Raw genomic sequence first — 17,890 nt, 5'->3', positions numbered from 1 at the left:
ACATCCTTTCATTAGGGTGGTGACAATGCATGTGAGAGCCAAAGGTAAAACCATATCGCCCAGGTTCATACAAACATCGATCGCAATCGCAAAAAGTGTGTTTTACTGCTGGAAATCTTTACCGAACCTTGTTCTAGAAATGATGTATTCTGGACTTAATAAAATGCATACTATCCCATTGATCTGGAACATAATGCGTAAAGTTTTATCTTCCAAAGTGTGATATATTGTGATTTTTTAGCATTGTAATTCTTCGACAGGTCTCTCAACTCAACAACTTATGGGAACATGTTACACGAGTGGTTGAAACCCTAGCCTGGCTACCTGAATGAGATATGCCTTGGCCAATGGTTCTCTATATCCCTATCAGTTGTACTTTTGTTCCTATATTCTTGAGCTTACCATTAAGACAAAGTTACCGATGTGTTATATGACACTGTGGGAAAAAAAGTCATCACTTAAGCGTGTGGTGTCGATGTGACTAAAAATATGCACAAATTACAACAGGATAATGAATTTGGATTTAGTGGACGGCTCCAATATTCTGGTAGGTAGTGTATTTGGTTATAATTAATAACATCATTATGTTAAAACATAAAAAATATTAGCATGTCTAGGAAGTGTGAATTTTTAGTCCCCTTTCTGAAGGAATAAATAAAGAAACGTAACTTGCTTACCGTCTGTGTGTTCCTCCTTGGAAGTACATAACGAAATCTAGCCGGTGGCCTTCTAGTATTCCTGACTTCTGAAAGAGTGTTTTCCTCATCCCTGGGTTCTGTCGATGAAGGTCTAAGGCGACGTCGAAAGGTAGATGACTGCGTGTGCGCTCTTTCCAAGGACTGGGTGGGTACAGATGTCCTTCCAAACGTTGTTTCCGGTATTCGAAATGAAGATTGAAGCACGGCATTGGTAACAAATCCTTCATCTCTACGCCTGTCTGCCTGTCTGTAGTGAGTGGTTCTGGTAAATTTAGTCGTCGGTGTGCTTGGGGTTACTCGAGTGGGTTTTATTTGACTGGTAGTGCTGGTGGCGGTCGTGATCACACTAGTGGAAGAACTGCGGCTACTCACCGACGTTGGATTGATGGTGGGTTTCCTAGCTGGTTGGGTTGGGGTTGCTGAGTACACAATCCTTGACGTACTCTGGAGGATCTGCGCGTATTTACCATCGATGTACGTGCCGATCACTTTAGTTTCGAACACAGTTGTTGTTCCCCCCCTCCTCGTGAGTCCCTCCCAACACTGTAACGAGGCCAGTGGGGTACTGTGGCGCCGTCGGGGTTGGCGCCTTTTCCCGACTGCTGCTGGCACTGGTGATGGGCTGGGATGGAAACACTTCCCGGGAGGTGGAAACAGCAGGTTTCAGTGGACGGAATGACTGGCCAATATCATCGGCATTAGCTTCGTTGTCTAGTTCTTCACCGGTCTTTAAGGGGTTGTGACCCACACTTCGAGTGTAGGACAGGTCTTGGATGTTTGTGCCGGACTCTCGGATCGGTTCAGCAGGCTTGGTGATTTGAACACTACTTGAAGTTTCCGGAGGAGAAGGAGGTTCGCTGATTTCAGATGCAGGAGTAAACACGATTACAGTACCATCTACAGTTGTTCGGAAGTTTAGAAATCCTCGCACCGTGACAGTTGGCAGGCCTGTTTCAGCGCTGACTGTCTTCTCGCCACCTTCACTACGGACGTAAACAGGAGCTGCATTGGCATCCGCTAGAAGCGCTGAAAAAAGGAAAATGTATTAATCGGTAACCAACATAATATATATTTTACTCCAACTTTTATTTCAAAGTTATATAGGCTTACGATGGTTAACTTTCTACTTGTATGTACGCTACCGCGCTCGTGGGTGTAGTTGGTATAATCACCGTCCTCATCACACCATGTGGAAAAGGCCTTAATTCGAATCCTGTCAATGACGCGAGAAGTTTTTGTGGGTCTTTTTCACAACTTGACTGAGTTAGTCCGTCTCAGGCGAGGGCAGCATGGTTTTTTTGCCGGGAAACTCGGGTTTTTCGTCCAGAAAATAGCAAATGGACCACATAACTTACACAATTTACAGACATTAAATACAGCGCAATATGGCCTAAGTTGCTAATGCACCTAAAACCTTACAACAACTAGTAAACATGGACGCTACCTTAGCTAAAGAATCCGAACACTCCAATTAAAACAAACTCCCTTCCAATGTTGTTAACAGTGCGGGCCAGCCAAGAGTCGTTTGGATTAGAGGGTAAAGTGTGGGTGCTGCGAATGCCTAGGGAAACTTCATCTATTCTAGCGTGTTGCATCAACAAAAGCTAAGAGGGGTTGGGGATTATGGTGTCTCGCTACCCTCGTCGTGCGGACTCCTACCGTTCATTGTAGAGTCAAAAGCCATCGATGCTGAGTCATTTTTTTTTTTTTGTTTTCATTATGAAAACCCCAAACACGAGAGATATTAGAACTTATAATACAGTACTTAGTACCGTGCATGGGCTGAAGGTTGAGAAGAAGAAAGAAGATACTTGTTGACATTCGGCTTGAATTTCTGTAGATTGTAATTTTCAGAAAATACGATGCGTATGAAGGAAGGTTGTTGTTGTTGTTGTTGGGTTTTAGGAGCATCAGGGACTGAGGCGATATTGCTCCGTGTATATTGTCTGTAAACCATTGTGTACATCATAACCTCAAAAGACGTCAATCTTACTACATAATGGAAGAAATGGGGGGGGGGGGAGTGACAGAGCTTTTCTCAGGACACCAAACATGGTTTCCACTACTTCAAACCTCCAATAAGAAAGTGGTGGTATTGCAGTGGTTGATGAGAGTCATCTAAATTCCATGGAATTCCATGATACTCTTGTGTTTCTTTGGAAAATAAGCACCGTCGTACTGTAGTTTTAGAGCACGATAATGGTTCATTGAATACTGCGAGCAGTGTAAAAATATGATATAAAGAAATCCAAATCCAAAAACTTGTCTGACCTTCCAGTTTCGAAATCTTAAACCGATCGAACACATTTAAGATGTATTGGAATGAAGAATCAGGGCGCGGCCAGTACTCCTGGCGGCGCCCTGATTCTATCTTCTGGAAACTATATTGAGGGTGGAATGGACACAGACTCATACAGCCTACTACAGGGAGCTGGGCAAAAATGTACCACGGTGGACTGTTGCTATTACTAAGGCCAAAAATGGGCGTATACCTTATTAATTCGTTCATTAAAACTCATGGTTTTCCAAATCTGATGATCAATGTCCGAATACTTTTGATAGGACAGTGTATATTTTAAAGGATTAAATACGAGACTCGTATATTCAATGATCTTGATATTTCTCTTCATAAAAACCAATAAAAGTAAAAATAAATTAATAAGTGAATATGCAGAAACAAAATTACAAAAGGGTTATGATTTAACATAAAACCATCCTAAAATAAATTATTTTATTTTGTAACTTATTTTATGTTTTAAAATATTTTTAAACAACAAATTAAAACTAGAGACCTCGTATTCGTTGCATCTTACGAGGTTAACCAAAATTTTTTTGTTACACAATATTTTTCTCAACAAGCTTTATTTATGGTGAGGAAAAATGTGAAAAACTGTTTTGTTTGCAATAGTACTCAACGTCTGCCTTACTCTGTCTTTGGACCACAGAATATTAAAAATTCTAATAGATGGCGCTAGATTAATGCGTTTTCAAAATGGAATCGAATAACGAACCTCGCCTTAATGACGAACTCTGATAATTTTCAAGAACAGCGAAGGAATCTGTGGGGAAATTCAGAAACTTCTGAAAAACATCTACGACGGAGATGATGTTGCAGATAGAAGCACGTTTAGAAGTCAGCACAAGCGTGAGTGCATCCGAACAAAGAAAAGTTCTCCAAGAAAAAAGTTCAAGATAGCTGCTTCTGCTGTCCATAACTTCTTACGAATTTGGATGGACATTTTGGACAACGGCCAAACCAGACATTTTTAGTCTTGTAGCACTTGAACAAACCCAAGAACCGTTTACAGCGAGAGACTCGCTTTAAACAGCTCTTGAGTTTGAAAAAAAATCTCTATGACCTTAGGGAATTTTTTTTTCACTATTCTGCACTATATGAAAAATAATGTCAGACCTTAACTGAATATCTGACCAAAAAATTCTGATACCATAAGTCTATAATAAAATACTTTAAATAATAAGTTATCGATGTTTTCAGATTGACAAATCTTGTGGGACAAATCTTGTCATCACACAAGGTTCTCTTTTACCATAGAAAGATTTGAGTGTTTCATTCTATCTTGATTGAAGATTCAAAATTAAAAGATTGAAGCTGAACTTAATCGTGAGCAGTAGAATCTTATAGTGACATGATTCTGGTACCACAATTATCATTTGAAGAATAATAATAATAATAAAAAAAAGTACTGCTAGCAAACTTTATAGTATATAATTTCCTCAATAGTTTATATCTGTTACAACTGACCGACATGTGTGGGCAATTATAATAACGCCTTTTTAGGAGCGTTAGTATATGCGATTTGGATTTCATCAAATTTGGATCCCATTAAAATCGGATCAATAGAATTAATAGACTGCGCATGGGCAATATGGTGCATCCGCACCATATTGCCAATTTGTAATTATCGCTTTAAACAACAAAATCTTTGAACCAACATTTGGAAAAACTGCGATATTGTTGTTATTATCGGATGTTGTTGTTATTAGGGTTTTTTAGGAGAATTACACTAAGTAAGACCATATTGTGCGTGTATACTGTCTGTAAATTGCGTGTATTATGTGGTTGATTTTCTGTTTGCTGGATGAAAACCATGCTACCTCGCCTGAGACTGACTAACTCAGCCACGTTGTGAAAAAAATTGCATTCGAATTCGGGTCTTTTCCACTCGGTGTGGGGAGGAGTGATTATACCAACTATGCTACCCACGAGGACGTAATATTCGGCGCTAATCCATTCTTCGAACATTTTGATATTGTTGCCATAACTTATGTGCTCCTGTATAGGAGAAAAATATAAAAACATAAATATTAGTTAAGGGCCCCCAACCATGCGTGCATAATTGTAAGCGTATTATGTTTGAAGAAGCGGGTATTCACTGATAATTTGCTTGCTGTGTGGGTTGAAAAACCCGGACTTAACGAAAAACCCCATCCCCTCTGCCTGATATCGGCTAACTACAACCTCGAATGAAGAGGACTGTAGAACTCCTCTAATCGTTGAGGGAGGGGAATCGAATTCACACTTCTCTAAATGACGGGCAGACGGCGATGTTTCGTGCCCCACGTTACTAATGGTAAATGTAATCTTGATGAAAAGAATGTAGACACCGTCTAACCTATAGTTTCCCTCACTGCTGTGAAGGTTGCTTTGGGAATTTTTTTACATTTCTTATTTCTCTAAAATAATAAGTCTTTTTTTTTTTTTTTTTTTGTTAGTTGTTGGCGCATTGGCTTCTGTGGCCATATTGCACTTCAAGTGTTTTTGCATTTTCTACTCTGATCCAACCCGGATTCGGGCCTGCGACCTTTGGGTTGCCAGGAAGGCACTTTACCCACCCGGCTAGCCCGGTCGGCAAGAATAAATCATCCTGATTTATTGTACCATTATGAAGATGGGAAACCATGCTTATGACTGCATTGAAACATTCTGAAGTTGCACAACTTTGGGAAATACCTTTACAAACTTCTTTTCACCAATTAACTGTTTATAAGAAGATATGAAGGTTAGGTTTCATATCTTTCTACATTAACTGGTTTTGAAAAGAACATCATCATCATCATCAGCCATTTTCAATCCACTGCAGGATGAAGGCCTCTCCAGCAACTTTCCAGTTCCTTCTGTTTTGAGCACTGGCCATCCATTTACTACTCAAAAACTCATGAATTTCATCTATCCATCTCCGCCTTTGTCTTCCAGGTTTTCTTCTAGCTCCTCTCGGGTACCATTCTGTTATTTTCTTAGTCCATCAGTCATCATGTCTTCGAGCTATGTGTCCTGCCCAAGACCATTTTAGTTCTTTAGTTTTGATAAGAATGTCCTTTACTTGAGTTTGCTGCCTGATCCATGTGTTTCTCTTCTTATCTAACATTCTAATTCCCAATATAATTCGTTCCATTCTTCGCTGTGTAGTTCTTAGCTTCTCTTCCATTCTTTTGGTGAGTGCCCAAGTTTCACTTCCATAAGTCATGGTGGGGACTATACATTGGTTCATTATTTTACGTTTCAGACAAGAACAGTATTCCATAAATATTTTTTGGTGGACACACCCACATCCGACTATTACAGATAGAGGCAGTTAATGAACAAGTCTGTGGAGTTTAGAATCTACGTTTTGTTCCGCATTTTCATACGGCGTTCCGCACTATCTTACTATTTTAAGATTTTTTTTTTTTTGATCGGTGGCTGGCATATGTTGGCCTCACGTTGAAAGTTCCTGTGTGATATCGAGTTCAAAATTCTTCCTTTAAATAGCATTAAGTACTTAATTTTCGGATTTTGAAAATAGGTTATTGGATGTAATGGAATAAAACAGTCCTAAAATCGACCGTTGAACTTATTTTGACTAGCACGGATAAGCACTTGAAAAGAAGTTCAGAGAATTGCATTAAACTATATATTGACCGAATAAATTTTCACTGATAATGCTGCTATTGTCATTTTGTGTGCTGTCCATGGGGTGGACAAAATAATGGAAACACCTGGTATGAAAGAAGTAGTTTTTGTAATGGCTGTATGATGAATTCGTGAATACCCTGATGCTTATATAAAGGGGATGGAAGGCCATCGAAGGCGTTGGAAGACCCTGTCTGGATCCTAAAGAAGTTGGTGCACGTTTAGCAGGGGCATCGGTGACTGAAACTGCCGATTTGTTTAATGTATCCATAGCAACTGTATCAAAAGTGATGTCAGCATTCACCAAATATGGAAAAGGCAAAATCTGGTAGGACGAACTGTGGCAGAAAATCGAAGCTACTGAAAGAGAGCGCCGGACACTGAAAAGAACTGTAGCCCGAAAACATAAAACTGCTGTCTCCAAAATAACTGTAGAAATTAATGTGTCTCAGCTATCGAGTTTCCAGCTTGGCGAGAACTTCATAAAGCTGTAATTATGGCATAGCGGCTATTCCAAGCCACTCGTTACTAATGGTAATGTTAGAAAGAATATGCAACGGTGTAAGGAATACAAAAACTGAACACGATGATTGGAAACAAGTCTTATTTTCAGACGAATCATCATTCGCAGTTCTTCCAACATTAGCGACAGTTTACGTTTGGCGAATGCCAAAGGAAGCGCATCATTCTGATTGTTCTGTGCCAACTGTCAAATACGGAGGAAGATCAACAATGGTTTGGGCAGCAATATCTTGATATTCTTTTGGTCTTATCAGCCTTAAAGGGAGAACTACTGCTAATGATTACCTTGATATTCTGACTGACCAAGTTCATCCCGTGGTGCAAACATCGGTTCCCATAAACGATGCCATGTTTTAAGACGATAATGCTTCAATATACCCTGCCAGGCGTGTCCAATCGTGTTTTGAGGAGCATGAAACTGAAGCTGAGCATCTCCCACGGCTTGCACAATCACTAGACTTAAACGTTATAAGCCACTGTGAGCATATTTGGAGAGGGGAGTTAGAAGATTTTCCCCATCTTCATCACTCCAGGAATTTGAAACGTTCTTCCACGAAGAATGGTCCAGTGTTCCTCTTAAGACAGTTCAAGATTCATTAGAATCTATTCGACGTAGAACGTAAGCTGTTATAAAAGAAAGAGTGGTCCAACACCATATAAGTGCATACCTGTAACTCTTATCACAGGTGTTTCCATTATTTTGTTCACTCTCTATGCTTTCCCTGTTCTGTAGAGGGAAAAAAAAATAAAAATATATATGTATACTAAATCTATTAATACGCTTGTGACCCCGATGGATTCGTACGATCACAGTTTATATTGCTACTGTTTTGATAGGAAAACTTGTATTAACGTTATCTCACTAGCAATAAAAAAAATGTTCAAGGGCACATATTTAAAAGGTGGGTGAATAAAATTTACTACCCGAAGATTTTTGTCTGTCTCCCTCACCTGACGCTTGCGATAAGCACTGAAATGGTGACCAGGATTGAGAACTGAGAAGGCTACCATCGTCAGAAGGCTAAGTGGATAAACATGATACAGATTATCTCTCTCTCTCTCTCTCTCTCTCACACACACACACACACACACACACAACACACGTGTCTCTGATAAATCGGCAACATTTTGACGTAGTTACAAAGGACAGAATTTATAAACTAGTGTGGGTTGGAATGACCAGTGATGACCTCTTCCATTCTCCAGCTCATGCAGAGGGTCATCGGCTTTCGTGACGAGCATCCATTAACTGTAGAAACCGGTTCCTCTCTTCTCTTAACAAATCTGAAAGTTTATATAATTTCACAATGTCACTACAACAGTATTTAGTCTTCTTCTGTGGATAAAAAAGAATATTTGTTTTCATGAAATTAACTTAAATTTACCGGACATATCCTATTCTTGTCCATTTTTATAGAGGGATTTATTGAAAACGTCTTAAAATTGGGATAAAGTTAACCACTCAGGATTAGGGTGATTAGACGTCCCATTTACCTGGGACTGTACTGACAAGGGGTTTCGAGCCGTAGTGTTATCATCCTTTTCTCTTAAAGAAATTTTTTTTAACTAAATATATAATTGAAATTAATAATATATACACCCCAACCTTCGTATTTGCGAGGAATGCATTCTTAGGATGATCGCAAAAAGGTCATGGAATCAAATATATTCTTTTAATTAATTACATAATAGCCACAGATAGTTATGCTCAATTGAAACAGAAATTCAGTATAGAAGATTAAAAAAATAGAGTATTAAATATTTAATTTTCTTTTTAGTCAGTGTAATGTCCAAGCTCGAATATTCGAAGAAATGAAAAACAAAATATTTAAATTTGAAAGGATTTTGTAAAGTAACAACGAAAAGATACCCTAAAAAGAATCATCATCACATGTACTCTTTAAAGAGTACATCTGAAGAGTATATCTTTAAAGAGTACATCTGAAGAGTATCTTTAAAGAGTACATCTGAAGAGTATATCTTTAAAGAGTACATCTGAAGAGTATCTTTAAAGAGTACATCTGAAGAGTATATCTTTAAAGAGTACACGTACTAGTTTTCATGGTTGCTGCTTTTGTATTCTACACTTCTTTCAGGGCACAATATGGCCTAATTAGCCCTTGCTTTATAAACTCCCATGACAACTTCTTTTAGTGTTAGGTATTCTATTTTTCAATTAGAATCGCTAGCTACTCTGAAAATGACAAAAAGAAATTTTTGTAATTCATTAGTATTTCCAATATTCGTGGGGACTAGAAAAATCCTCAAGTTTTTTTTAATTTCAGAGGACAGCTGATATGCTGGGTTCTTTAGGCATCACTAGGTTGCCTACGCTGATAGCAGACAGGCAACTGATACTCACTGTGAAGAAGTTGTGTCGTACCAAACATCTGGAACCAAAAATCTCAGAACCAAATATCTGGAATCTCTGCTCATGGGTTCTCGTGGGTAGCACACTTGGTAGGATCGCCGTCCTTCCAACATCGGGTGGAAAAAGACTTCAGTTCGAGTCCCGTCAATGACACGAGGAATTTTTATGGGCCTTTTTCACAACGTGACTGAGTTAGTCGGTCTCAGGCGAGGGTACCATGGTTTTTTCTCCCGGAAAGTTGGATTTTTATTCCAGCAAACGAAAATCGACCCAATTTACAGATAGTATACACGGAGCAAGTGTATACTATCTGTAAATTATGGCCTTAGTCGCTGATGCTTCTAAAACCCCACTACTACAACAACAACCTCTGCTTATGGAGAATTCCTCCACAGCTCCTTACACTGACAACCCATGCTCACCTCTACGGACTGGCGCTGTTAGCCAGGTTCCTCCGAGAAGAGAGAAATGTTCCCCACTGTTCAGACTCTTAGTTCTGATTTTTATAAATTCAACCAAGACAGCGAATTCAGTCCCAAATTTCTACACGCAGCCCATAATAAATTCTCCTAGTTAAAAAGGTGCTTATTTAATAAATGTAGTGCAACTATAGAGCTAACTTGTTTTCCCCCTTTCCCAACTAATAACATTCTTACACAAAGCTGCTTGATCCAGTGGAATTGTTGTATGATGGCTATCTTATCGATTCGCTGACATACAAATGCCAAATTCTTGTTCTTAAAATCTACAATTGTCTGGTCAAAATGGACACATCGTTTCTTGTGCTCCCTTTCCACTGTCCTTTGGTATCCCTAACCATAAATCCCTTTAAAAAAAGGATTTTTTTACACAGTGCGGTATAAAAAAACTCTTTTGTACACCCTGCGTTTTCGACTTTATATTTTATTATAAATTTAACAAATATTTTGTACTTCGACATAAAAACTACGACCATATTTTCATAGCACAGTCAAAAGCAACGTCATTATACAGGGGATGACAAAATAATGGAAAACCTGTATGAAAATAGTCGTTTTTGTAATGGTCGTATGACGTATACATGAACGTGCCGTGAAGATTTTTTTTTGTTTCTTTAATACTGTGGTAACTTTAATACTGAGGTCAAATTATTTGTGCACGTTTAGCAAGGACATCGGTGACTGAAACTGCTGATTTGTTTAATGTAAGTTATGGCTACTTTCACTAAGTATGGGTAAACAAAATCTGATAGGAAGAATTGTGGCAGAAAATCAAAGATGAACTGAAAGAAACCGCCGGACAATGAAAAGGATTATAACCGAAAACATAAAACTGCTGCCTCAAAAATAACTGCAGAACTTAATGTGTTTCAGCAGTCTGGTTTCTAATAAAACAGCTCTGCGAGAACTTCATAAAGCTGAATTTTTTGGCGGAGACGCTATTGCCAAGCTACTCGTTAGTAATGGTAGAAAAAGGATGTAGTGTGGTACGCAAAGGAAGCGCATCATCCTGATTGTTTTGTGCCAACCGTGAAATATGTAGGAGGATCAAAAATGGTTTGTGCAGAAATACCTTGATATACTTTTGGTCCTATCATAAACCTGAAAGGGCGAATTATTACTGCCACTGGTTACCTTGATATTCTGATTGACCAGGATCATAGTGCAAAAATTGTTTCCCACAAACAGAGCCATGTTTCAGGATGATACTGCCCCACTGCACGCATCAAGATGTGTCCAATCTTGGTTTGAGGAGCATGAAACTGAAGATAAGTATCTCCTTAAACGTTATTGAGCCACTGTGGGCATATTTGGAGAGTGAGAAGCAGATTTTCCCCATCTTCATCACTCAAGGAACTTGGAACGTTCCTCCACGAAGAATGGTCCAGTATTCCTCTTAAGACAGTTCAAGATTCATTTGAATCTGTTCCACGTAGAATAGAAGTTGTTTTAAAAGCAAAGGGTGGCCCAACACCATCACTGCACTTGTAACTCTTATTACAGGTGTTTCCATTATTTTGTCCGCCCTCTGTATCTATACATTTTTATCTAGTCAAAGCACAAAAGATTATTTTGACCAGGTTTTTATAGCTGAATCCAGTTTTTCTTTATTCAGAGTTCATTTTTTTGTTCCGTCTGTTTTGTATCTGATATCAGCCAGGAAAGAACCCATCCAACTTGTAAGAGTTTTTCATCCCGAAAAACTAAATCATAGACCATAAATTTATACACGGGAATACCAGCTCATCTCATGGTCTGAGTCATCTTTGTAGTAATCCATTACAGAAGTTGACATTTATGTCAAACATGCTAATCCCCCTTTTTTTTTTTTAAAAACAACGAGGACACTGATGTCGTAATATAAGTATTTTATCTTGCCTGGAGTTAAATATCCATGGATAGAGAAACTTTCATGTTTATAATTACATATTCAATTCACTTTAAACCACAGTTTTACCTTCAATGTTTCTGAGAGTTTAAAATAACCTTGGCAGATATTTCACTCCGGTTTTATGTGCTGCATTGTATTAAGCTGAGTTGTCCCATATTGTTCAAAAATACAAAACTAATCATTCACAGCAAACAAATTGTATTTTATGTCTCATATTTGACATTTAGACCCTCCCTTTTTCCTTCGTATCTGATAATTACACAAAAACTTCACCTTGTACGACGTCCGCAGTGGGTGAGACATGCCTGCGGGAAAATTACTTTTTTTATTTTTATTTTTATTTACTCTCCTAAAAATTTCTTTTTGCTTTTAGTGTCAATCCTGTTTAAACAAATGTATTCCTACAAACAATCCATCCGTAGTCCTTCCTTATAGAACTAATCACTGACATATGTTTTCAATCTTCATTAATTCTTAGCACGTACAGACTTGGCAAAACCGCACCCCTTCACACACACACAGTCCTAAGTTTCCAACACATTTGCAACGTCATTAATTTATATTGAGAAATTATGGAAATCGGTCCAGTTTAATGTCTGAATAACTAACTTCTGTTACTGGAATAGGTAGTTTTTCAAATCGCCCGAGAGAATGACAAATTACCATCTTTTTCTTGTAAAAATATTTCTCTCCTTACGCAGATTTTTATTAAACTGTAATGGCAAATCATTCGGGGGTGGAAGAAATAGCAGTTATATACAGTAACCTTTTAAGAAATCCTCCGTGGTACTTTGAATATACACTGCCCTATCATTAATATCCGAACACCCTTTCGCTGATAATTGGTGATATCCTAACCAAACACCACGTGTCACAACTGCACTGCTCGAATAAATTAAGAACAAAATATTTTTCATGAATATTTACTTTCTCAGTGGATAACCACATCCCCAATACTTAGGATGGCAAGTCATCGTCATTTAGATGACTCTTTGAGATGGCCGGTCTTTGGACGACTTGAAACTGGGCAGTCGCAGGCGGGATTGGCACGTTGGCTTAATCATGTAGTGGTTTTCAACCGGGGTGCCGCAACAACATTCTTGGGGTGCCGTGTAATTTGGGTTTAAGTTACTTAAAGTTAGTATTATTTTTTTAATTTATATATTTATTTCATTATAAAAAGGCGTACCGTATCTTTTTAATTTTGTGGTGATCTATAATTGATCTTTATTTAGTACCTCTATATGAAGAAATGAAATTATTATATAGGTATATATTAAAAGGTCGAAAACCAGTGTTAGGTATTTATTTTGGGCTAGGGGTGCCATGAAAAAATTACTGGGACACTAAGGGCGCCGTGAACCGAGAAAGTTTGGGAACCTCTGGCTTAATGTGTCATATTGGCAGCATGGAAGCAGTTTAAGGAGACAGGAACCATTACAAGAAGAACTGGCCAAGGTCGTCCGAGGGCTACGTCAACCAGAGGTGACGCTATCTGGCTCTAACAGCAAGACGGAAGCCTACAATGTCCTGTCATCAACTGTCTCTTGAGGTTGCTGTGGCCACAGGTGAGAACATTTGCAACCGGACTATGTTAAGAAGGCTCAAGTCAAGTGGATTCAATGCAAGGAAGCCAGTGATTTGAGTCCCATTAACCCCAAGCCACCGCAGAGTTGGAACCCTGACAAATGGAGCACAGTTCTGTTCTCTAATGAGTCCTGTTTTAGCCTACAAACGGATTCCACACGTTATTTCATCTGAATACAACGAGGAATGCGGTACCATCCCTCCGACATCAGAGAAAGGAACGATAGGGGTATCGTAACTGCGCCCAGGTACCAAGAACAGATCCTTGAACTCATTGTGTGCTTTTTTAGGGGTGCAGTTGGCCCAGATTTTCTTTTCATGCACGACAACGCCACTGCACATAGGGCTCAAGTGGTGGAGTAATACCTTGAAAGTGAAGATATCCAACGACTGCCGTGGCCAGCACGATCAGCAGACTTAAAAAAAGTTTCAGAACCTGTGTGGGATGCCCTTGGGCATCGCATTGCATGCCAACAACCAACTCCTCGGTCATTTCTGTAACTGTTCAAAGTGGTCCCAAGACTCTCGTCCATATCCCCGTAGTAATATTGTCTGAAAATAGAAACTATGTAAAGGGCCTGAATATATGCTGTATATGTAATTGGGTCTATTATAGACCTTACTGTGCTAAATACCGCAGTAAGGGTTATAATATACGAATCATGCACCCACCTGAGGTAATGGGTGCCAGGTGGGTGCCAGCATCCCGCACGCAGGCTGCCCACACCTGAGTGCCAGCAAAAAAAAAAAAAAAAAAAAACCTACATAGCCAAAATCCTCCGTCATTTGGTGAGCTAAGGTCTGCGCTGGTGGAATGTTGTTATTTGGTTTTTAGGAGCATTAGCAACTAAGGCCATATTGCTCCGGGGATATGCGGTGGTCATTCCCTGACCTTTCCGCATCCTCCGTATTTGGTGGTCCTGGGTTCCAACCCCGGTCTTATCAAGAAGCGTGTAATATTACGCACTGCTGCTCCTGCCCACCTGGCTACGGAGGCGCCCGGCCTGGTGGAAGAATGGGATTTGATGCCACAGGACCTCATAGATATCGAGCATAGTTCAACGCCGTCAGGCCTGTTTAGCCGTTGGAGGGGGTCATACACCGTATTGATGTCATGTGACCATATTTTCGATCACCTTGTTTCGACTTCTGTAATGTGACCTTTTTGGTAATTCTTGTACACTCCCTATTAACGTCCCTTATACCTGTCGAAGTTTCTCGTCGTTTCATCGTTATCGAGTTATACTACGTTTTTTGTTAATTTTGTTGAGCAGTGTATAAATGGGCTCTTAGGCTTTCGGAAAGACAGTAATACGATTGTGAGTGCAAGAACCAGTGATCGACGGAGTTAACAGACTTCCAGCGAGGAATGATAATAGGGCGTTGTGTAACCGATCGGTCTATAAGTAACATTTCAAACGTTTTGAAGATCTCTAAGTCAATGATTGGTGATGTGCGCTGCAAATAGGAGGGGACTGATGCTAAAACTGTCACGAAACGCTTGGAAAACTTCCGAAGCTCACGCAACGTGGTAGGAGAGTCTTGCAAATAATCGTCACTCGGAAGGCAGGTCGACGTTGTCGCATGGTGCTTCAGAGAGAGAGAGAGACTATTGGGTCTCATGTCTCCACAAGCCATTAATCACCCCGACTAAAGCCAGAAGTTGTCTATCGTGGTGCCCACTGTTCTTAGACCGCAGACCAATGGAAAGCTGCGCTTTGGAGTGACGATCCACGGTACATGGTCTACCAGTGTGATTGTCATGTTGGATGTTGCGGATTCTCGATGAACGCTACCTGCTGGACTCTATCATTCCGACATTGAAGTTTGGCGGAGACAGAGTGATGGTTTGATATGAACCATTGGTTGTTTTGGACAAAACCATCAACGCCGAGGCCTATCTAGACGTCCTGGACAATAATTCAATACGTAAGTTGTAACAGCACGTCGAGGAATTTCCATACCTGTGTCAGAAGAACGCTCCATGTCATTGTGCTCGCGTTGTATGGACTAGTTTGAGGCCTGAGCGTCGGAAAGTAGGACTTGCCAGCCCAGAGCCCTGACCTCGATCCCATAGAAAATCTCTTGGATGAATTGGATCATCAGATGCGTGTGATGGGAAACTGCCCAAAAAACCCAAAAAAACTCAGTTGTAATGGTCGCGCATTGAAGGCTGAATCGGAGGACATTTACAAAAAAAACCGTTGGAGGGTGTTCCACAGAGACTAGAGGTTCTCATAAAGGTTTCAGCACTTTATTAGTTTTACTGTAACTAAAGATTATTTGGGGATATGGCAGTGTCTGGATATTAAGGGTTTAATGCACGAAGGGTTTCCAAAAAGTAAGGGGTTTCCATTTTTTCTCTCGATGATGTTTAATAATACGAAGTTGAAATTACATACCAAAAAATAAAGGAACATGTACTACTTCTCCACAAAGTCTCCAGTTTTATTGATGCGCTTGTCCCAACATGGCTCAGTTCATCAATACAATTACTGAAGAAGTCCGTGCCTACACGCAGTAACCAACATAGCACCGCCTGATGAACTTCCTCATCCGTTGTGAAATGCTTTCCTGAACGGGGTTTTTTCAGATGGCCGAACAAATGGAAGTCTGAAGGCCCTAAGTCTGGGCTGTGGGGAGGATGTGACAGAGTTTCCCAACAATTACGGCGCAACCACTCACGAGTGGTGTGGGCAGTGTGTGGATTTGCGTTGTCGTGCAACAAAATCACGCCGCTTGTCAAGAGTCCTGGTCATTTGCGTCGAATGTTGGCTTTCAGTTTTTCCAGCTTTGCACAGTAAAGCTGTGCATTGATTGTTCCTCCCTTCGGCAAGAAATCCACCAACAGAACACCTCGGCGATCCCAGAACACTGTGGCCATGATGTCGATCTTCAATGTCAACACGGCCCGCTTTAAATTCATTGCACCAAAATCACACCTACTTCTTTGTCATCACCTTTTCGCCATACACAGCAACCAGTTCACGGTGAATGTCACTTGGCGAAAACCCTTTTGCTTGCAAAAAGCGAATAACTTTACGAACACCTGTTTTGGACCACACTGGCACTATAACCACCATTTTGCAACTGGAATCTGCTGTGAGGCGACAGTACTGCTACACCGCACTGGCGGTCTTTTTGAACGTTATTGTTAACGGGTCTATCTGTCCACCGCGTTTCATCTCATTCCCTTTCATCATTATTAAGAAAAAAAAAAGTGTTACCTAACTTTTCGGGAACCCCTCGTATGTCTACTTCTTGGAGAATGCCACTGGCGGCTTTTTCTTTAAGGACGGACGTTGGTCAGATATTTTTATTTACAAGAGTGTATAAAATATGCTCCATATCTTTTATTAAAAAAACCGCTTTTTTATATCGAACAAAAAATGGAGTGTACGGGTGTTTGAATATATCAGCAGATTTTCTATAAGCCACTGTTGTAATCGAATGTTGAGTCCTGTTGCCTAAGCCATGTTTTTCACTGTCTGTTGAATGTCCTCATTTCTTATGATTACAAATCGCTGGCCTCCAAGATGTTTCTTTAACTGCTAAACAGTTATCCGCGTTGGTACTAATGATATTAAGAATAGGCTGAGGATTTACTGAAGTAAAATCTCAGATCTCTTGGGCAGACGTTGAGAAGTCATGAGTTTGGATTACATTTGAGTGTCTGCAATTCTGCCAGGACATGATAAGATGGAGTACATGATTGAGAGCCGTGTCATTCAATTCGGCCGTGGAGAGACTGTACGAGGCTCATGGGTACAATTTTTCTGAACTTGAGCTGTAGTTGTTAACAGGAGACTTTTTTCACGGGGATAGAATATTCTTAAATAGCAGGGGATGCAAGAATATTTGTTGACGCCATCGAGGCCGTGCCAGGTGGATCGAAAAACTGCTAGTTTTTGGGAGTTGCAGACTAATAGTAGCCGCAAGTCAAGATGAAATTGATTCTTCCAGTGCTTCTATTTGGGACAAGCAACAGCCTAGAAAGCAAGATATGGAGTATTACAAGGCCTGCTGAGGGTTCTCATGAGACAAGCAAATATATGGGCTGTGTTAGGTTGCTAAGAGCAAAAAAATGGCTTGCATGCACATGCTAAGTACTGTTTACTGTACTAGCTTTAGTGTTCACTTACATGTGCACTAATGCTAGGAGTATAGCAAATAAATTTGATTAATTTGAAGTACTCATATTTGTTAAGTCGTCAAATTCCGACATTGTATAACGGAAATGTGGTGTCTCAGGTATTTATTATGTGTAGACGGTCCTAGCCAACACGCAGCAATAAGGCTAGGTAATATGTGAAGGTATTGTACAGATGAAAGCCAATCAATGAAGTAGTGTTTATGTATGCAGAATATGCATCTGCCTGGATTCTGATCGTACTCTGAGGAGGCAGGCCAGGATCTGCTCTCTAAACAAAA

General features: G+C 39.9%; 1 protein-coding gene across 1 annotated transcript in view; it reads right to left on the bottom strand.

Moving 5' to 3' along the window:
• LOC150079828 (uncharacterized) overlaps positions 1-17,890 on the bottom strand; it is a 112,121-nt gene that overhangs the window by 33,192 nt on the left and 61,039 nt on the right. The window contains 2 exon segments of the mRNA XM_090383734.1: positions 678-1,220; positions 1,222-1,724. Coding sequence (XP_090239860.1) covers positions 678-1,220; positions 1,222-1,724 — 1,046 coding nt within the window.

The sequence above is a fragment of the Mastigoproctus giganteus genome, chromosome 10 (genome assembly GCF_048544385.1).
Source record: "Mastigoproctus giganteus isolate SK-2022 chromosome 10, ASM4854438v1, whole genome shotgun sequence".
In the NCBI taxonomy this organism is placed as follows: Eukaryota; Metazoa; Arthropoda; class Arachnida; order Uropygi; family Thelyphonidae; genus Mastigoproctus; species Mastigoproctus giganteus.
Note: the sequence above shows the minus strand (reverse complement) of the source record. Positions and strands in the feature narration are given on the sequence as shown.